This window comes from Rhincodon typus, unplaced genomic scaffold (assembly GCF_021869965.1).
Source record: "Rhincodon typus isolate 14 unplaced genomic scaffold, sRhiTyp1.1 hic_rhity00001125, whole genome shotgun sequence".
Classification (NCBI taxonomy): Eukaryota; Metazoa; Chordata; class Chondrichthyes; order Orectolobiformes; family Rhincodontidae; genus Rhincodon; species Rhincodon typus.
Genome location: NW_025966763.1, coordinates 1 through 22,933, shown reverse-complemented (window position 1 = coordinate 22,933; position 22,933 = coordinate 1). Strand labels below are relative to the sequence as shown.

Here is a 22,933-nt window from a genome sequence, read left to right as displayed (position 1 = left end):
CTAGACCCTTCTTCAGAAATGTTTTCTGAAGAAGGGTCTAGGCCCAAAACGTCAGCCTTCCTGTTCCTCTGATGCTGCTTGGCCTGCTGTGTTCATCCAGTTCTCTACACCTTATTTTCTAAGAAGCAATATGTGGATTATAAGAATAGGAGGGGGCAAAAGAGTATAATATTTGGAAGATACCAGAGTTAGCAATGTGGAAGTGGGATGAGAAGCTGTTAGAAGTTATGTGGCTCAAACTGGATAGATAAGAAAGGAACTGGCTCGTAAAGTAAAAGCAGTGTACAAGAGAAACTCAGCAGGCCTGCAGCATCTGTAGAGAGAGAAACAAAGTGAAGATTTGAGTCTGGTATGACTCTTCTTCAGGCTTTCAGCATCAGCAGTATATTGCTTTGATTTAATTGGTTTGTGGTGTACTGGTGCCAGTCCTGAACTAAGTGGGATTTGTACTGATGGGCCAGTCTCCACCTGAACATTGCTGGGACCAGTTCTTGCCAATGATATAATTAGGGAAATAGAGAGTATTTCAACTGAATAGAAGGACAAGCCATTAAATATTACGTTACAAAGCTTTGTCTTGAATGGTGTCAAGCTTCTTGAGTGTTGGAGCTGCGCTCATCCAAGCAAGTGGCAATATTCCATCGTGCTCCTGACCTGTGCCTTGTAGATGATGGACAGGCTTTGGGAGTGAGTTACTTATTGCAAGTGGTGAGGCAATGGCCTGGTGATATTATCGTTGGACTGTTAACCCAGATCCCTAGATAATGTTCTGGGGACCTGGAATCAAATCAAGCCATGACAGATGGTGGAACTTGAATTCAATAAATTTCTGGAATTAAGAGTCTAATGATGACCATGAATTCATTGTCAGAAAAACCCATCTGGTTCACTAATGTCCTATAGGGAAGGAAACTGCCATCCTTACCCTGTCTGGCCAAATGTGACTCCAGACCCACAGCAATGTGTTTTGCTCTTAACCGCCCTCTTGGCAATTAGGGATGGGCAATAAATGTTGCCTGACCAGCAATGCCTTCATCCTGTGAACGAATAAAGAATAAAAGAATTCCGACCTGTTCTTCTTGTCGCATTATGTATATGATTAGTCCAGTTCAGTTTCTGATAAATGGTAACCCCCAGGATGTTGATAGTGGGGATTCAGTAACAGTGACCTCAATGAATGTTATGGGGCAATGGTTAGATTGTCCTTCCCTGGCATTTGTGTGGTGCAAATATTACTTGCCATCCCAAACCTGGATTTTGATTTGATTGTCACATGTACCAAGATACAGTGAAAAGTGCCTATTGAAGCAGGATTGTCAGCATTGGAGAATTTTTGTTAACTTTTTTATGTACGAGCTGGTAGTGTGGCCCCTGAGTCATTTTCAACCTTTCCACTTCCCAAGTAGCTAATTCTTTCTGGTAGAACTCCCAATTTTATGGTAATTTGAGGGAATTTTAAAGCTCAAGATCTCAATCATCAACAATAATTTGCTTTCATTTTAAGCTTCTTTATATTGTCTCAGCAGTATGTCTTGGTGGGCTATCTGGTAGGTAGGTTTAAACAACTATCAAGGAATGAATTGGACATATGGTGATCATGAATTTTGATTTCTAAATGGTGAGGTCATTTTTGTTCTCCAGATCAAAATAGAAATTTGTGTGCAAGACAAATTTGTATTGGTTAGTTATTTATTGTTGCCATTACTGTTTTTCTTATTAGGAAACAAGTGCTTTCAACCAAGGCTGAAGCTGAAAAGGATGGTGTGAAGGTTCCAACCACACTGGCTGAATATTGTATTAAGACCAAAGTGCCTTCCAGTGACAACAGTTCAGACTTACTTTATGATGATTTATATGATGATGATATAGATGAAGAGGAAGAGGAGGAAGATGACGCTGACTGCTATGATGATGAGGACTCTGGAAATGAGGAGTCGTGACGTACACAGGCCAGAAAGGGAGCAGCACTAACCTAGCAACAGCCCAGCCCAGAACTTGCCACTTGCTGAATCCTGTTGTATAGGTCTTGAAATGCTCCTTTTTAATGGACCTCTTAACTCCACAGACTGTCTATGAAACCTCTATACTAGACTATAACCCCACTATATAATGTAACTGGATCTGCTCATTCTCTTCAAAAAAGTGTTCACACCCGATTCTTACTCTTCCCGTCATGGAAGGCCTGTGTAAGCCCAGTAACCTGATTTTGTTGGGGGAGATGGGGGTGGTGAAATATGGAGACCTGTAGCACTCAGTAGTAAAATGGACTGCCAAGGTTAAGCTGCTCCTGTCACATAGTGTGCACCTCTTGATATTTTTTTCTTAACTATGTGGTGAAATATTCTTTTTTGGGGATGGGGACATTGGGGAGTGTGTAGCCTACTGCTTTTTGATTCGTAAGTATGTTATTATCTAGATTTACCTTTGGCAGTTTTTACAACCCATGAGTACACTGCATTCTCCAACAATTTACATTTGAGTTTTTTTTATTGTAGAAGTAGCTGAGCTCAATCAAGTTTTCTTTTTTTAAAAAATAAATTCTGGTCAAACAGTCCCTTCAATTGATTTAAAATTGTGCACACCTAATAGTGCTGACATTTGCTAGATCTTAGCTTATTTATTTTTTTTTGCAGTCGCTGAATTTTTCACCTAACAACCAAGTTTACATGATATATAAAGCAACGATAATAGATCAGAGAACTATATTAAATAGAAAATTGGAAAACCGTACAGTGCACTAAATAAGACAGCTGTATTTCCAGCAGCAGTTTCTTGGATTTTTCTTTTGTTTTCTTCTGCTATTTTTTTTCTTGTAGGAATCAGAAGTATTTTGTGTTGTCTCCTGCTCTATAAATTACTTTGTCTTTGCAACTACTAATAAAATGTGAATAAAGTTTTGTTTTGTTATGAAATATGCAGGGTTTTATTACTTTTCAAGTTAGCCATTTAATGTAACATTATAGTTTCCCATTCAGAAATGTTGCTACACTGAACAATTGTAAAGACCTGACAAACTTAAGATTGATGGATTTTTTTAAACATGGCTATTAAGGGCTACAAAACTAAAGCAGATCAATTAAGTTAAATGTAGATTATCTAAGCGATTTTTTAAAAAAAAAAATCATTCATAGAATGTGGGCATCAGTAGCTAGACCAGCTTTTATTGCCTGTCCCTAATTGCTAGAAGGCAATTAAAAGTCAACCACATTGCTGTGGGTCTGGAGTCACATGTAGGCCAGACCAGGTAAGGGAGACAGATATCCTTGCCTAAAGGATATTAGTGAACCTGATGGGTTTTTCCTGACAATCATCAATGGGTTCATGGTAATCATTAGACTCTTAGTTCCAGATTATTATTGAATCCAAAATTCCACCATTTGCCATGGCAGGATTCGAACCCAGGTCCCCAGAACATTACCCGGGTCTCTGGATTAATAGTCTAGCAATAATACCACTAGGCCATCACCTACCCCCAAATTGGGGAAGAGATTAGTGTTTGTGGGGTAGGGCAGGGAAAACACACACTTGTGAACGTAGACACAGGAGTACATTAATAAAAAAAAAAGGCTTGGTAGAAACTGAAGCTCTTTGTCTTGGACCAATCAGCAGTTTTTTTTCAAGTAATATAAATGGTTGTGGTCATTTGAGGTTGATGTTCTTGTGTTTAGCCTAATGAGTGCAAGAGAAAAAGATCCAATATGCTGCTTTTCACAATGTATATGAATAAACTTGCAGAATGAGTGAATGTTGACAAATAATGTTCAACACAAGTAATTAAGTAAGGTTGGAAGAAGAGGAAAGTCATTTATTATTTTGAAGGTGCAAGTCCAAGAGGTATAAATATACAGAAGGATCTAGGTGTACAAATCCACCACCAATCACTGAAGCCTGTGCCTCAAGGTAACAAAGCCATTAAAAAAAACACATTAGGTTTTATTTCTAGATTGATAGAACTGAAAAGTAGGGAAGTATTTGCCAACTTTAATGGTAGATTAGTCCTTTATTTCTAACAGTTTATTCACTGTGAAGGTAATTAGCCTATAGCTACAGTACCCCTTGTATCATATTAAGTTGGCTTAGCAATATTGACAACTTTCCAGTGCTTTGGTACAATTAAAAGCTGCAAGAAATTTTGTCATTATTAGCATCTCATCTCTAACTTTGCTAAATACAACATATATACGAGTGACATTCAACGCATGTGTTCAGCTGTGGCCCACAGTCTCATCCATCCCTCGAAGAATGCTGTAAACGTTTGTAATTCTAATTGGGGGAGGTGGAATACTCTGATTTAATTCATTTTTTAAAAATAAACATCTGACTACTTTAGCTGTTTGATTTAGCTGTTTCAGTAAGAAATCTGCTTTCATAACTTTATCAGTGAATTTAGAACTATAGAAAGTGGAAGCACCATTTTCCATGAATTCATGCCTACTTCCTGGTATTCTGTAACTAACCGCTTTCTATTGATACAAACTAAATGTTTGAGTAATATTACATTTTATAAAGTAAATTTTATATCTTATGATTGCACCCTGAGGCGATGCATTTCTGTTTTTTAAAACACCAACAATTATTTTGATTACGGGCCATTGAGCACATTGAGTGCACTTTGCCAATGAGAGTAGCTGATCTGATGATGCTCAACCTCGCTTTCCAGCTTTTCTCTACAACCTTTGGTGGAATTCAAGGGATGACCCTTGAATGAATACCTTGTGTAGTTTTAGCAAGACTTCTATTTTTATGCTCCATCTCTTTGACATAAAGGCTAATCTTCCAATTGCCTTTCCTAGTACTGCTGAATGTGTACTGCTTGATTTACATTGCTGTTGTGCTGCACTGTTTTTGCAGTCTTCATTTTAACAATATTCAGGTCCTCGGTTATCCTGGTTATAGTGCATTCACATTTGTCATCCAAGTCATTGAAATATTGTCAATAACTGTGGCCAACAATAAAACCAGTAGTGAATTCAGAAGAAACTTTATTAAAAGAACAGTGGAACTCGGTACATGAGGGTGTGACTGAAGAGAATATACAGATACATTTAAAAAGCATTAGGATGGTTGCAAGGGTTGATTAAAATTAATCAGGCATTCTGCTAGTCACACATTGTCATCCTGGAAATGCCCCTTATCCGTACTCGGTCTTTTACGTGGCCAATCTACTCTTCATTCTAATATATAACTCCAACACAATGGGCTATCGTAACTTGCCTAACATGTGGTACTTAATCAAACACCTTTTGAAAACTGAAATATATCACATCCGCTGCTTGTTACTGCCTCACAAGAATTAAAATATATTAGTCAGGCATTATATCCTCTTCATGAAACTATGCTGACTCTGCTTTATTATGTGTATCTAAATGCCCTTCACATCCTTAAAGACTATCATTTTCACAATAACAGATGTTAAGCTTATTGGCCTGTAGTGATTTGTTTGAAGTCTCCTTCCCTTTTTAATAAGGGAATTTAATTGGCAATTTTCTGATCCTATGATATTTTCCAAAATCTAAAGATTCTTGCAAGATTTCTACCATTGCATTCACAATCTTTGTAGCTATGTCTTTTAGTATTCTAGGCTATATGCCAAATGGTTTGCAAATGTGAACAGAGAGCTGAACGTGATCTTTGAGCTGAGAGCAGCAGCTTGTTTTTTTTAAAATATCAGTTTGAATTTTTTTTGAGGCCAGGTCTGGCATAAACATAGAACATCACAGCGCAGTACAGGCCCTTTGGCCCTCGATGTTGCGCCGACCTGGAGCCTAATTACCAGTTGACTCTTATTCAAAGAACTCATAGTTGTTTTGACTCCAAAGGAGCATTGTGCTTAAACAGATGGCAGTTGTTTGAACGTTAACAGGGACCTCAGAGGTTGGTGGCAAGAGAACGTTGGAAAAAAAACCCCAAAGTCTGCACTGGTTTTGAACGTCTTCTTTCTCAGGAAGTATTCTGAATGCCAGAGCTCTGATTGTTCTCTTGTTATTCTCCCATTCTCCAAGTTTTCAATAAGTTGATAATAGAATCTCAATTATAACAATTAAATGAATATTCCTTGGAGCCTACTAGAAGCTATTAATGTTGACCAGTGTCATTAGACACCAAGCAAAATACAATTCTATGTGCCCGAGATATTACAGATTCTGCAAATGTATAAGTGAACTGGCCAGTTGCATCCTCCCCTTATTAATTTATCCCTTAACTCTGTTTGTCTGTGTGAAGATGGAGGCTGTAACCAAAAAAGGATTGCTTTTAAAGCCATAGGCATTAATTGGATTACCTTGTTGCTTAACTTTGTTCAGCTGAAGCTACTACTTTTTTTAAGTTATAAACCTGGTGGCTGGCATTATTCAAAGGTTCAGATTGCCAATCCACTAATATACAACCTTGAACATAATGGGCTATCATAACTAGCCTAACATGGGACTTAATCAAACACCTTTTGAAAACCAAAATATATTACATCCACTGCTTGTTACTGCATTGGGGCAATTTTAAGGATCAATGGATGTTGCAAGTTTCCTGTGTTTCAAATGCAATAGGGGAGGCTGATTTGATTTGGCTGATGATGCAGTATTTTTGGAATGTGACATGTCACATGATACACATTGGAAGGTGTACGTGACAGGTCAAGGAAGGAATGTTGACCTTTGTAGCAGCCAAACCGGTTTTGATTCGGGGCTTAAATTTCAATTTTGTGTTGCTAGTTGGAGAAGCTAAATATTATCCCTTTAAGGAACGCAACCATGGCTATATTGACCCATTCCTAGTTGGCCTTCCAACTGTGAGCTGCTTTCTTGAACTGCTGCAGTCCACGTGCTGTAGATATCCCTACAACGCCAAAGAGAAAAGGAAGAGGAAAAGTTTCAGTATTTTAATCCAGTGACAATGAAAGAATGGCAAGATGGTTCCAGGCCAAGATGGTGATTGGCTTGGAAGAGAATGTGCATATTTACTTCCTTTATCTTAGATAGTAGTGGCCATCGGTTTGGTTTGGTGTGGTGCTGTGAAAGGAACCTTGAGGGCGTTTGTATTGCATCTTCGAGATGCACACACTGTTGCAATTGAGTGTTGATGGTGGAAGGACTGAATGTTTGAAGACAACCTGCCAATCAAGCATGTTGCTTTAATCTGGATAGCACCAAGCTTCAAGTGTCAGAGCTGCACTCATACAGGCAAGACAAGTGTCCCTTCCAATGCCTGCCCTATACATGGTGGTCAGGCTTGGAATTGAGAAGCTCACTCCTAGCCTCTGAAATGTTTTTGTAAACATAAGTTTATAAAATTAGTCCAGTTCAGTTTCTAAGCAATGATAACACAGAGGATGTCAAAATAGTAGAGGTAAGGCCATTGAATGTCAAGGGTTAATGGGTATATTCTCTCCTGTTGGTGATAGTCAATGCCCAGCCTATCTGTGGCATGAATGCTACTTTCTAGCCATGACGTGCATTAGGTCCAGGACTTTCTGCATTTGGATTTTGATGGCTTCAATAGCTGAGAAGGGAAGAGGAAAGTACTGACATAGTGGTATTAGCACTGGATTAGAAGCCTAGAAACACAGGTAACATTCTGGGCATCAGAGTCCAGGTCCCACCATAGCAGACGATCTTTTAAAAATTTGTGGGATGTGGGCATCAGGCCTTTGTTACCCATCCCTAGCTGCCCTTGACGGTGGTGATAAGCTGCCCTCTTGAACCATTGTAGTCTGCCTGCTATGGGTTGACTGTGCCAATTAGGGAGACAATTCCAGGATTTTGATCTAGCAACAGTGAAGGAATGGCAATATAGTTCCAACTCAGGATGGCGATTGGTTTGGAGGAGAACTTGAAGGTGGTAGTGTTCCCATATCTGCTGCCCTTGTCCTTCGAGATGGAAGCATCAGTAGTGGAGGGAGTTGATGCGTGTGGACGTCAACCACTGAAATACCTCTCACTTGCTTGTGCCTTGTAGATGGACAGGCTTTTGGCAGTCAGGTGGTGTGTTATTCACTGCAGTATTCCTAGCCTCTAACGTGCTCTAGTAGCCAGGGTTTAATATGGTTAGTCCAGTTGAGTTTCTAGTCAATAATAACCCCCAGAATGTTGATAGTAGGGATATCAGGGATGGTAACACCATTGAGTATCAAGAGGCAGAGATCAGATTGTCTCTTGAACAAATGAAAAAGTACAGCAGGGGAACAGGCTATTTGGCCCTCCCAGCAAAAACCAACCATCATGCCCCTAATTAATCCAAAAGCAAACCTGCCATTTTTTTGATCTGTATCCCTCTATTCCCTCCCAGTTCATGTGAGCACGTTTTAAGAGGCAATATGCCTGCTTCCACCACCTCTTCTGGTGGTGTATTGCAGGCTGCTACCACTGTGAAAGACTTTTCTCCCTCTGACCTTGAACCTCTTGTAATTGAAACTTCAACCCTGCCAAAAAAAAAGCCTCTAACTATCCATCCTATCTATGCCGCTCATAATTTTGTAGACCTCTATCAGGTTTCCTCTTAGCCACTGTCTTTCTGGTGAAAACAATCCTAGTCTTTTTAACCTCTCCTTATAGTCAACGTGCTGGAGACCAGGCAACATCCTGGTGAACCTTTTCTGTATTCTCTCCAAAGCTTCCACATCACTTATGATCATATATGGCACAAAATGTTACTGTCATGTATCAGCCCAAGCCTGGATATTGTCCAGATCATGTTGCATTTTGACCAGTTGCAAACGGTGCTGAATGTTGTGCAATCATCAGCAAATTTCCCTACCTCTGACCTTCTGACAGAAGGAAGGTCATTGAAGAAGTAGCTGAAGATGGTTAGGTCTAGGACACTACGCTGAGGAACTCCTGCAGAGATGTCCAGGAGCTGAGAACCAACCAACCATCACACTGACAACAATGGAACATAAATTCACTAATGTCGTTTAGGGAAAGGAAACTGCAGCGCAATAACAATTCAGTTGCATTTTAACTGTCCTGAAAAATAGTAGTGGAAGCAAGGAAGTTGTATCAACTGCTCAAATAGAGTTTATGAACAAGACAGGCACTGGAAAGAATTCATTTTATGATGGGATAGTGTAGAACCTTGGTTACTTATGCCAACCTTCCTGCAGGGAGAAGAGCATAAACTTCTTGTGTTCAAAGGGGGATTAAATAGCCAGAGAAGAAACAAGGTTTAAAAGAGTGAATCAATATTTTAAGTATTTGCCTTATGTAACAGTCATGCGTGGTGATGGAAACTGGCTAACAAGATCTTACTCTTATGAAAGAAATCGGAACATGTAAAATAGAAATAGACAAATCTGACCCCTCAAGCCTGGTCCAGCATTCAGTAAGATCACAGGTGATCTAGCTGTGGTTCAAATTTCACCTTCCATCTATCCCAAAAAATTCTATGACGTGTTCAATCACGATCAATTATGTTCCAAATTATACACTAGTCAATTTGTAGATTAAGACAGGCCTAGAATTCATCTACTAATAAACTAGAATAGCTGTATATGATCTTGTCAGAGTATTAAAAATGATTCCTGAAACCATAATACATCAGCTTCTAAAGTCACCATAGCACAACTTGCCAGATTGGATGTAAGCAAATCTGAAGCATAGGTATTCAGTTAATAAGTACAAACACAACTGCCTCTTCACCTGCAATAAATCAAGTTGGCCATGGCCAACAGAGTAAGATAATATGACATGTCAATTCCAGAAATCTTGCTGTGCTTCAAGATGTCATAATTCTTGTACAAAGATGACAAAATGCTGAAATGGGCACCAGAGTTATGAACAATTTGAAATACACAGTGGGTGGATAGAGAGCTGTGAACAGAAATGGCAACAATCTAAGACATGAGGTAAGCACAGATTTCACATGGAAGATGTCAGATCATCTAGTATACCCATTACACCACTTAAAACAAGGTATGGTATGCAAGATTTCCATCATAGCTTTGCCCTCCATAATTATACAAACATACAAATTAGTCAGACCAGGTAATTGACCCCTCAAGCCTCAGCTCCAGTTACCTGCTTGTCCTCCATAACCCACATTCAGTCAAGCATTTAGTTACCTCTACCTTGAAGATTTTCAATAATCCTAGCCTCCACATGACTGCCATAACCATATTAAATTTCCCTCAAATGGGAGGCCCATTATGTTTTAATTTGTCCCCTCGTTTTATACTTTCCCAGAAGGAAAAACATCCCTTTTCATTCTTCTAAACTGCAATGAATACAGATCTAACTTTTCTTCATAAGACAACCCACTTCATCCAGGCAGCAGTTGACTAAACCTTTTCTGAACTGATCTGAACGCAATCAGCATCCCTTTTCAAATGAAGATCAAAACTGTACACAGTACCCCTGATGTGGTCTCATTAATGCCCTGTACAAGTGTAGCAAAATCTTGAATTTTAATATTCCACTCCCCACCTAAAAAATATTCCACCCTTGATCTAAGCAGTCCTAACATCCTTCAGCTTCAAGTTGTCTTACATAACATTTAGATAAAAGAATCCCCTTTCATTTATCCTTACTATCATTTCCATTTGAGGGATTATAGCACTGATCTAAATCCTGAGCTTCCTTTGTAAAGTTTACTTACAAGTTCCATTTGATGTTGATTTTGCCTCTTTAAATTTTGAATTTAACTCCATTGACCAATGGTAAATGACAAAGAAAATTCTAGAATCTCAAGTGAAATAAATTATTTCAAAAAAATTCACACATGGTTTAATTGCTCAGAGCTTTTATTAGGTTTTCTTTGGGTTTAAAAGGAAATTCAACTAAAATATTTACCATTCTGGCTCCTGACATTAACAGCAAAATTGCTGGATGGGATGTTATATTGGAAGTAAAGATTTTCAAAACTACTAGCTCTGCTTACCATAGGCAAGAAGGGAAACATACCAAATAAATGTATATAATTTGACATATGGAGCCTGTGCATTTTGAAATATTAAATAAATACCAAGATAAATACAGTTCTTAGAAGGACAATGATTTCTTTAAAAAAACAATTTTGTTTCCGAACAGTTGTTTGAAAATCATCCACAAAATCAGGTGGCAAATTTAAAATTAAGATAGTCCAAGTTTGATTGATACAAAATTAATAGGATAGGTCTAAAAAAAGTTATGCACAGAATCTGGATTTCTAAACTGCTACACCCCCACCCCTTTCCTGGAATTCTTCATAAACTGAGTTAAAACAAAGGAAACCCCATTTTCAATACTGGAAAACACTGTTCATTTAGAAAGCCCACAGAGCTCAAACAAATATGCATTGTTATTGAGAGTTTATTAATCTTCCCCCATGAAGAAAGGCTTCAAGTGCAGAAACCACATCTAGGCTCTATTACATATACAAATACATACATAAATATATTACATACAACAGCAAATCAAAAGCAGGCAACTGTCACATTTAAGGTAATGTTAAGATTTTAGCTCCACCCCCCGCAACAACACAGACATTTGGCCAACCAGTTTTTTTCCTTTTACCAGAAGGGGGCAACAACTTTCAGTTTAATTACCCCAGTATGGAGAGTTGCCATAGTTGGGTTTGTTAACCTGAGACTTCTGTGGTATGTTGTTCTGCTGATTGCGCTGTCCAGATCCACCCTGCAAGTCAAAATAGAATTTAGAAGTTTCAAGGGATGATCTGATCAAAGTCTTCAAGATATTAACAAGAAAAGGTAGGGTAGCAAAAGAGAAACTATTTTCACTGATTAGAGACACTAGAACTAGGGGACATAGTCTTAATTTTTTTAAGACTAGACTGGTCAGAAGAGATGTTAGGAAGTACTTCCACACAAAAATGGTGGCAGATGTTTTGAATTCTCTTCCATAAATGGCAGTGGGTGCTACATCAGTTGTTAATTTAAGCAAAACGTATAAGGGATATGGGCCAAAGTCAGGGACATGAAGTTTGGCAACAGATCATGATCTCATTAATTGGCAGAAGAGACAAAGGGCTGAATGGCCTACTCTTATTTTTATACTTAGTTAGGAAGTGAATTAACATTTACAGTCAGCATTTGGGTCACTTTAACCATCCAACTAAGGTTACCTTAATTATCACAATTTCCCCTCACCCAAAGTTACTTCATTTTGCAGGATGATCAGTCCACAGGTACTGCCAACCAAATGGATTTGAGATTACAATCAGATCTTATTGAATGGCAGAACAAACTTGGAGGACTAAATGGCTTACACCGGCTCCTAACTTCATATGTCTGCATCTTGATGAATGGGTGTTTAGGTCATGCCAAGTCTTGGAAGTAGGCCGCCACAATGCATTGTAATGTAGAAAGAAAATACAGCGACACCCAATCCTATTAACTCTATAAATAACCTATAAAAAATATGGTACAAGCAGTTCAGATATTCAAGAATCATTTTTAAAAGGCATCAACGAGAACAGAGCCAAACATGAATAGGTTATTTAGAACTGAGCTAGATCATACCATGCAATAAGATCTGCCCAACAGGTGAACTGATTTCAAATGCTCTCAGTGGACATTGATAATCACTCAAAATCCAAACAGGAAAAGCATATAAAAGGAAGTTTTAAAAAATTTAGGCTCATGAACAGGAAAGTCCATATCAAGGTAGATAAAATAGATTTAACATTAAAGTGATGAGCGGTGATAATTTTATTAAAAAAGACTGCAGGAAGGTGGAAAAGTGGTAACCCCCTAAGGATTATTGTTTGGATCACTGATCTTTTGTTAAAAAAATGACTTGGATATTGACAGCAAAATTTAAGTGTCAACAATGCCAAATTTGTGTATGGCAGAGGCACCGATTGGAATTCAAAACCGGGGACTTTTTTTTTTTTAAAAAGGGGAGAGGAGAAAGTTTTAAAAACGACATGACAGGTAACATTTTTGTTTTCTTAAAAACAGTGGCTCCTATGTGGAATGGACTGCCAGAGGAAAAAGTGGGTGCAGATACAGTTACAACATTTAAAAGACATTTGAATAAGTCCATGAATAGGAAAGCTTTAAAGGGATATAGGCTAAATGCAGGCAGCTGGGACTAGCTTAGTTTGGGAACATTGTTGGCGTGGTCCAGTTGGACCAAAGGGTCTGTTTCCACACTATGACTATGACTGCTGGCATAGACAGGCTAACTGAATGGGCTGACCAAACCAGGTTTGGAAGAGTACATTCTGGTAAAAAAGACAAGACAATAAATACAAAATGGCAGAAATTTAAAGACAGCGAGGACAGCAAGTCAATGCACACAGAACTTTAAAGACATATAGGGGCAAAGCTTGTGGGATCTTCCATAGGAGGAAATGAGTACAAAAGCAGGGCAACTATGCTGAACCTATATAAACCCAATTATGTTCTCCACACTTGAAAGGTGGAAAGTCCTCGAGTGCACAGAGGAGATTTAAGAGAATGGTTCCAACAATGAAAAATTTGAGCTGTATGATTAGGTTGGAATAGTTGGATCTGTTCTCCAAGGAGCAAAGGAAGTAGAATCTGAAACAGATGCAAACAGTATTAGATTGACATGTTTAGAATGGAAAAGCTGGTAGAAGGATTAGGAGACTCAAATTTAAGATGTTGGACTAAAGGCAAAAGGATTGAGGAAGAATGCTTTATTAAACAAAGCAGGCGATAATAACGTGAGGGTAATGCAAGTGGAGATTAACAACAAAGCTTGGATGCGCATTTGAGAGAAATGTAGTAGTGCTATAGGGGTAGAGCAAGAGAATCGGACTGACTGGATTGCTTACAAAGACTACGTAAACATGGTGGCACATTAACATCAATGGTAGTCTCACACACCCTAACTTGAGTTCATTCATGTTTGCAACAAGGCTATAACAGCTCAAGAATCAAGTGACCTTGGTGGAACTCAAACTGAGCAATGAGTAGTATATTGTTGTGTAAGTGCCACTTGATAGGTCTCTTCACTTTGCTGATTGCCAGCAGTAGACACTGCCTCTCAAACGTGCATAAAACTGGTTCCAGGAAGTGAGTTAAGGGAGGATTATTTTTGATATCAATTGCAATGAACCCTATTTACTAAAGAAAGGCATTTACAACACTTGCAACCTCAGGAGGATGCCGAAATGGATAATTCACTTCACACTTCTGGCTGAAGATAGCTGGAAAGCTGGAAAGCTTGAAAGCTTTTGTGCTGACCTGCAGGGCTCCTCGATCAATGAGGACAGTTGTCAAGTCTCCTTCTCCTGCTACATGTTTATATGTGGCAAGACTGCAGAACTTTGATCCAGGCTGTTATTTGTGGGATCGCTCAGCTCCATTGATAGCATGCTTGCCTCTGCTGTCTGCTCTGCAAGCAGTTCAGTAATATATCTGCAATGGTCTGACATCATGTGCTTGGGTTGTCCTCTTGCTCTCTTCATTGAAAAAGGATTGATGGTCGTGGAAGGGACATACCAGGCTTAGAGACTGTTTGTGCATTTTTCATAAAGATACTTTAAAACTATGCTACTCCACTACAAAAGCTCATTATTTGTATCACTTTAAAATTGTGCATTTTTGTAGAAATGCTCTGTCTTTACCTGATTATCCTGTTGCAGGTGATGATGTAGCATTTGAGAATGAGGCTGCTGGTGAGCTGACACAATGTGCAAAAATGGTGGAGCATATCCTGCAGCTGCACCAGGGTTTAAGGTTCCTGTTGCTCCAAGAGCCGATGGTAGATTGAACGGAGGTGGTGTACCAGCGTGAAATCCTTGTTTGTCAAAAGACTACAGAAAATGTAGGAAATCAACAAACTAAAACTACAGTTTTTGGCAGTTCAGAATGTCAGCAACTTTGATGGGTTAATTACATGAAATGATAAAAGTTACAAAATGCAAACAAACATTCATTGCTTATGGTTGTTAAGTTATGCACAAAGAAAAGAATCCTACTGCTGTTTGTAGGACTCCTTCTCAATATCCAAATCCTTGCTACATTGTTCCCTAACAGCCAACCTTCCCTTCTAGAACTATCTAGAAATTCTGTCTCCAAGTTCCAGAGCATTGACAACTTCAACTCAATCACTGAGCTGGATTGAGAGAAATTGAAAGCAAATATATTGTTGCCTTGCTAGTCATGAACTCTTAGATACCATAATCCCAATACAGCACGCCCTGACACTGCTGTTCTTTGTTGCTAGAATGACTTTAAATAACAGCACATGGTCAACTGGCCCTTTCAAGCCCCACTCCTTCCATTCTAACTTGCGTGAATATAGTGCTAACCAACAGGAATTAGTCTGTTAAACTTGAGTTGCACTCTCTCCATAACCAGAACATCACTCATCAAATAAGGAGACCAAAACTGCACACAATCCTCAAAGCGAGGTCTTACCAAGGTGCTGTACAATTGCTGTACCCTCTAATCTGCCCATTATGGAGGCCAACATACCATTTGCCTCCATCACCTGCTGCACATAAATGCTCACTTGCAGTGACTAGTGTACAAGGACATCCAGGTCTCTTTGCACCTTTCCCCATTCCAAATGTATTGCCAGATAATGATCTACATTCCTGCTTTGCTATCAAAGTGGATAAGGGATAACTTCATATGTTTATTCTGCCATGCATTTGCTCACTCACTCGACTTGTCCAAGTCATACCAAAGCTTCTCTGTATCCTCCTCACATTTTTTACCCTCCCACCCAGTTTATTTATAGCTTGAATTAAAATGAGATGGTCATTAATGTTTGCTCACTAGAGAGCAAAATGGTTTTTTTATCTTGTTGTCTTTAATCTTTACTTTCTCAGGCTTTATTTAGATGATTTTTGCTTTGGATTTTGTAATTTTACAACCAGTTTATACGGAGCATTACAAAAAAAAAATCAAATACCATTGACTCAAGCTTATACAAATAAAAGTGTTAAGGCTAAAAACTGTCTTCGTATCTATAGAGTTCCCATTTTCAACAAATTCTAAACTTCTTACTCAGTTCGTGTTATAATCTGTAGCTAGGCATAATCCAGGTACTGTACAACACAGTGTGTTGCTTCCTGTTTTAAGCAAAGTTATGCTAGCCAACAAAATCAAATCACATTCCATGCAAATAGTCTCAGTTGGCCGCATGAAATGTATTTATAATAACCGGCGATCCATGTTACACCATGACAGACAACTGACTTAAGTGGAAGGGGAAAAAATTGGCTGCCAATTGTTGCTAAGGACTAATTTCACTCGCATTTGCTTCTGAAAGAAAGAATAAGCTGTAAATCTCGATGAAGAACTCAGCAAAAATAAATGTTGGCAATCCTCTGCATCACAAGCATAAGTGAAAATAAATATGCACCTGAGTCTTGTATACTGAGCCACTCATATCAGGAACAATGTTAGAAGAGTTCACCGAAATACCTGTAACACAATAATTCATTCACTGTGATAATCAATAGTTTAAGTCAACTATACAAAATATTTTCACTTTAAAAGGATACTTTTCTCACTAGCCTGTAAATGAAGCCAGTCGTAAGGCACTCCAAATTTCACTTGTACACCAACATTACAAAAGAGCTCTCAGCACAAGTGCCTAAGTACAGGTAAATGATATTGGAGACAATGTGGACATACACTACAAGTCGTGAAGGATTATTTCAGTTAAACTCCTTCTTTCTAATTAGTTACAACCAAGTTAAACAGTCCAAGAACACAGCTCTACACAACTTTTGTCAGTCAGTCAGTCCTTAAGAGAAGGCAAATAGAGTTCCTTTACATATTGAGAACTTAGTTAGTTATCTGCTGTTGGGCCTCTAATGAAGGCACTACAATCTACATGCATTGTAGGAAATTACCAGGGCCAGCCTTTCCTGATGTATCCAATAACCATCTATACCTCGAAAGACTGCAAGTCCCACACTACCCACGTCCACTTCAATTCAATTCAATTCATTCTTAAACAATTTTGTAATCTCCAATTCTGCACAGTCCAGTAATACTACCTCCTTCCTTCCAAAGTTTGGTTATCGGCAGAGATATACAAAGATAACAATGCCGTTCTGATCTTTGCCCCATACCACAGTAAACACTGGGGTCCAACAATCTAATTTAATGACCTAGCAAAATGCAAGTTAGCCATCATAACATTTCATCTAATCACATTGTTGGAAAACTGACACTCGATAAACAATGTGTCATCACTGCTGGCTAGAAATGCAATACATATCTGTTATACATTTCTCTAATTAACAATGATAATTCTTTATTCATTCACAGGATGAGGGCATTGCTGGCTAAGCAACACTTATTGCCCATCCCTAATTCCCAGAAGGCAGTTAAGAGTCAAACACTTTGCTAGTGAGTCTGGAGTCACATGTAGGCCAGGCCAGGTAAGGATGGCAGTTTCCTTCCCTAAAGGACATTCGTGAACCAGATGGGTTTTTCCAACAATTGGCAGTGAATTTATGGTCATCATTAGACTCTTAATTCCAGATATTCATTGCATTCAAATTCCACCATCTGCCATGGCGGGATTCAAACCTGGGACCCCAGAATGTTATCTGGGTCTCCGAATTAACAGTCCAGTGATAATACCACTGAGGCCATTGCTTCCCCCTGCCCCCATAGACACCTAGACAACTATCCCCATAGACAGAGCATGCCAGATTATACGGCACGTGGTAGTTAGAGGACTCACTATACTAAACAGCATTGACCCACAAGCCTTACCTTTCCCTGGTCCAGCTGCAGCTGATTTGGTTTGTGCTTGAGTAGACCCACTATAGGCACCTTTGCTGTAATCTCCAGCTCCACCCCCTTGGTTTAAATCCTCATAACCTGTCAATCAAGAACAAAGTTAGACTACAGAATTTCTATTGCTAGAACCTTGCTTTAATTGTGCCTTTCTGCAACTTTTTCTGCCCTCCACAATGAAGGTTCTACTGCAGCTATAAGTCTATTAAAAACAGCTATTCTCTTAAGTACCACAACAGCACCTCTCATGTCAGGTAATTAAGCAGCAATGGCCAAGAAAGAAAAAGCAAGTCTATCTCAATATATTAGCAGGCTTAGTACTATTGAATGTCCAAAGCAACTCTGGAACAGTCAGACTAAAATAGTTCAAAAAGAATACATAAAAAGAAATCTGAAGTATTTTGAAAATGGATGGTTTTAAAATCGAAAACTTTTGTAAATCTAAAGTTTTCGTAAAAAAGCTAAGTAATTCTAGCTTGCACAACTCGGTGGGGAGACTGTCCACAAATTGTCATAGTTATCAGAGACTAATAATTTAAAACATCTTCAACTTCAAAGTTTCAACTTCCAGAATTTCAGAGAAACATCTACTTGTACATGAACCACAAGTGAGACATTTAAAACAGTCAAGAATCTAATCTCCTAGCCAGTAATCAACTCATCAGCCCAACAATAACATTTCAAGTTCAACTGGGTATAGACTACATTTTAGTGGTAACTTGAACTCTTCATTAGGAGATCGGACAGTAGATTAAATAAGCATGAATTTGCTAGAGAATGAAATCAATTCAAAAATACCAGCAAATGTAATAACTCCTTAAAAGGCCTTTCCATCAACTGCCACTCCCGACAGCCTTGCATATTCTTCAAGCATTTATCCAACTACCCTTTAAAAGCTATGACTATCTATTTCATGTTTGTTATTAATAACGCCTTTACAAATTAAGTCTCAAACAGATACACTAAAATTTGGGAATCCAATTATGATTCCAGTTGATAGACAAGACAGATTCCAGAACAAAACAGACCTTGATAGTTTTTTTTTTAAATTTGGTGATTACATATTCACGAGGCTACGGAGGTTCATCAACAACAAAACAGTTATTACACAAAAAATAAAACAAGCTATATTTACAATTAGAAACAAATCGTAACAAACATTAAAACAAAAGTTCAACCAGTTTCCCAACACAATCCACCATAGAGACCACAGCTTAGAAAAATTATATTCCTATCTCAATTCTAAGTTAGCACTTAACTGCTTCCTTCTAGTTTCTTTCTTGAACTGTCATGACAATGTAACAATTCTGACATTAGAACCAGTAAAAGTTCAAACCAACTTCCTTTTAGCCCAAACTCTGTTGTTGCTACCTTTCCATGAAAGCTGAAGTACGTGGAAGCAAGGCCAAGTGTCAAACCGGACTGATAAATTCCTGTTATAAATCCAAGTAGTATGAACATAGATTTTATTACCACTCCAAGGGTTATCTTAGGACCTTGTTTGCAGTCAAGTATTATTGGAAGTGAGACATTTGGATCACCGTTCCAGAATCATAACTTCTGTTCTCCCCGCAACAAAATCCTCTGCATTGCCCACATCCACATATCTCACATTTTAAAAAGTTCCAAAAATGACTATTTCACACATCTTCATTAGAATACAGTGCAGAGGGACGTAGTGTACCAAAACAATATTATGCAGTGTGCACCAAGTACCAGAGAGTCTCAATTATCTATTCAGATTTGCCTCGCATATTTTTCCCAGACTGACTTCATTCTAACAAAGCTAAAATAATCAGGGTATAATTTATTGGTCCATGTTTCAAAAGTGATCAAAGAGTGGATTACCAATCAGCAATACCTAATCAATGGTAAAATTGTAAGTAAAATAAAATTACAGTAGTCAAGTTAAGTATAAGTTTACATCTCACCTTACATCTGATGCCAAACTATATATTATTCATCATTAATAACAAAGTGTGGAGCTGGAGAAGCACAGCAGGCCAGGCAGCATCAGAGGAGCAGGAAAGTTAACATTTCGGGTCAGGACCATTCTTCAGAAAATTCATCAGTAATTGTTTTTCTTGTAGTCAAACACCTTTCCAAACACCTGATCGAATTCTAGCCTATTCAGCATCCCTAATTTTAGAATTCTGGTGGCTGTGTATTCATTGGCTCCTTGGGTTCCAAGCTTTGGAGTTCCTTTCCATAATCTCCAAGACACTTTCCCTCTATTCCTTGAAGGTGCTATTTAAATCTGACAAACCTTCATATACTCTGATGTAGTCAGATGTCTAATTTTGTTTGATAAAGCTTCTGTGAAGCACCTTACCTTCTATATTAAAGATGCTACATCACCAATTATTCCTTTCAGTAGTTTCCCCTCCTGCAGACACCTGCATTTGTTAGGACATGTTTACAAAGCTACCAACAGTGGGTTTTTTTTTGATGGGTGAACCCCCATAATTTCATGGGAGAATAACCTTTGGAAGTGTACCACTGCCAAACCAGAACAGCACAGGATGTCTCACCTTTGGAACTGGAAGTGATAAATACCAACCTCAATCTGGATGGACACTTCAATACGCAAGTATTATATATTGTACAATGCAAACCCGACTGCGTTCTCAGCAGACATAAATTACTCCTTGGGACTTCGAAAGGGGAACAGAGTTACATTTGATAAATTATCCAATTAACCTATAGATCATCTGATTTTGATGGATTCCCTGCTTATATTTCCCAAGAAAACTTATTTCTTTCATCTGTCCCATTACCATCTTTTTTCAATCTTGCACCATTATCCTCGTCACCTCAAGCCATCAGTCTGCAATCCAAGGTTAATTCAAAATTTTACATCAACGTGACATACAGAGTACATACCAGTCCCGTATCCATGCTGTCCATAGCCACCTGCCTGTTGAAAAGCTGAAGCAGTGTTCATATTCAATCCATGCTTAGCAGCACCTGGAGGTAACTACAAGAGCATTCAAAATGTTTTGAGCAGCTCAAATTAGAAAACAAAATGAACAGTTCACCAACACTGCCAGCACTAATGGTAACTTTTCAACATAATAATTTCAAGCTATTGTTTCAAAAAAAAAGTCAAGAGCCAGTGACTTTTCGCAATTTTTTCCCCCAAATATTCATCACATTCCTCAAGCCCCTCTCCAGAAATATTACTTCTAAAGCTATATACTGTACACAAACACACAACTACTTTAAGTCTCCCTTACTTCACAGCAATTTTACCCTTTACAAGTTAAGAGTAATAAGGAAAATGAGCTGAACATTTTCAAAAAGATGCATCACTAATTAGCTGAAAGCATAAGGAATGATTTGAGATTTAAAATGTCAATGCCCTCAATATTGAGGATTTCAGTGACAAAGTTTCTGCTCTTGTAAAAGAAATACAAACTCAGTTTAATGAATTTTCTGGACAGCTAAACATATCAAATCCAAAGCCACTTTTGCTGGTTCCCTCTGTGCACAATCAAGAATAATATATCTTGCCAGTATTTTATGCACTTTTGAAACAAATTAGTGGCAAATGACTTAAGGTTGACAAATCCCTAAGCCTAGTGTTCAACTCATGGTACCAAAAAGGTGGTGAGGCAATTGCAAATGCTTTAATGGTAATGTCTCAAAAGTCTGGATTGAGACAATGCCTCCAACAAAAAGAGAAAACAGCCACTATTACTCTGTTAGCCAAGAAATGGGAGAGAGATGATCAAAAAGTTATGAACTTTTGTTTCATGTCTTTTTGGAAATACTACATTCCTTTAGTAAAGAGATAGTGGGATCGGACAAGTGAACAGAATATTAACTGAGATGTACGGTGTTAATTTGTAAAGAGGAGTTGACAATTCCAGATAGGTAGGAAAACAATTTGCGAGGTCATACAAAATCTGGAAAAGAATATACACAAGAATCAGGGTGATCTCACACATGTATCACAAAACATTAGCATGCAGGTAAAATAATTATGAAAACAAAAATAATGTTTGTCTTTATTGCAAGGAGGTTGGAGTATAATATAGTGAAATCTTACTGCAATGCACAGTTGAGTCCACACCACAGTATCTCAAGCAATGATCACCCTAAGAATGGACACACCTACATTGTAAGCAGTTCAGACTTGGATCACTAGGTTGATTCTTAGGGGGAGTGATTTCTCTGATGAAGGGAGGTTGAGCAGATTGGGCTTATACACTGGCTATGACTTTTTTTTGACACCACATTCTCAAATACTCACTCCCTTCACCACTGACACACAGTTGGAGCAGCGCATATCAACGAGGTGCACTGCAGAAATTCACCAAGGCCCCTTAGCACCTTGAAAACCTAGAACCACTTCTATCTTGAAGGAAGAAGAGCAACAGATACATGGGAACACGACTACCTGCAAGTTCCCCTCTAAGCCTCTTACCATTCTGACTTCAAAACATATTTCGGTTCCTTCACTATTGCCGAGTCAAATTCCACGGTGCACCAACCACGAATGGGTTGGAAAAGTTCAAAGAGGCTGCTCACCATCACTTTCCCGAAGACAACTAGGGATGGGTAATAAATGCTGGCTTAGCCAGCATAGCCCAGGTCATCTGAATGACTAAAATGGTGACGTGTGATCTCATTAAAAGCGATTATGTGGAGACTGGGGAAGGATAGATTTTAAGAGAATGATTCTGTCCATAGGAGTGTCGGAAACTAGTGGCATTTTCAAAGCAAGCATCCTCTGATTTAACTAGAATTGAGAAAGTATTTCCTCTGAGGATTGCTAGTCTTGTGCATTTTATTTTTCAGTAAGCTTGGTCATTGAATATATTCAAAGTAGAGTTAGCAGATTTTGTGTGTTAAAGGTTATGGAGAAACAGAAAACTGTCACTATCTATTCAGCCATGATCTTGTTGAATAGTGGAGCAGCACAAGAGAACTGATGGCCTACTCCAAATGTTTCATGGTAGCAAATTTCAAAAGGCAGACAGGTAGATGAAAACGATGAAAAAGTAGCAGATTAAATTTAAATTGGAGAAAGTGTAAGCAATTCATTTTGATGGTAAGAAAAAGAGATTATGAAAAAGGCACAAAGGAATACAGGATCTGGACATACTTGCAAAAGATCCTGAGGGTGCATGTACAAATCATTAAACATAGAGAGAGATTTGAAGAAGTGGCTAATAAAGGACCTATACTTTATACAGAGGTGCCAAATGTTACAAAAGCAAGGAACTTATATTCTGGTGTTAGAAAACTGATTCAGTCCCAACT

The 22,933-nt window shown here is 38.4% G+C and overlaps 2 protein-coding genes across 2 annotated transcripts in view; one reads left to right on the top strand and one right to left on the bottom strand.

Annotated features, from left to right (window-relative positions):
• LOC109931009 (ubiquitin-conjugating enzyme E2 R2) overlaps window positions 1-2,912 on the top strand; it is a 7,550-nt gene extending 4,638 nt beyond the window's left edge. The window contains exon 3 of the mRNA XM_048592379.1: window positions 1,721-2,912. Coding sequence (XP_048448336.1) covers window positions 1,721-1,940 — 220 coding nt within the window. The 3' untranslated portion in view covers window positions 1,941-2,912. The remainder of the gene's footprint in view (window positions 1-1,720) is intronic.
• A 7,794-nt stretch (window positions 2,913-10,706) lies between these two features.
• LOC125481183 (ubiquitin-associated protein 2-like) lies at window positions 10,707-20,672 on the bottom strand. The gene is made up of 5 exons (XM_048592381.1): window positions 20,549-20,672; window positions 17,642-17,749; window positions 16,272-16,333; window positions 14,524-14,712; window positions 10,707-11,600 (listed from the first exon to the last, which is right to left on the bottom strand). Exons 1-5 carry the CDS (start codon window positions 20,607-20,609, stop codon window positions 11,505-11,507), a joined length of 516 nt encoding a protein of 171 aa, XP_048448338.1. The 5' UTR covers window positions 20,610-20,672; the 3' UTR covers window positions 10,707-11,504.
• Between the last annotated feature and the right edge of the window lie 2,261 nt (window positions 20,673-22,933).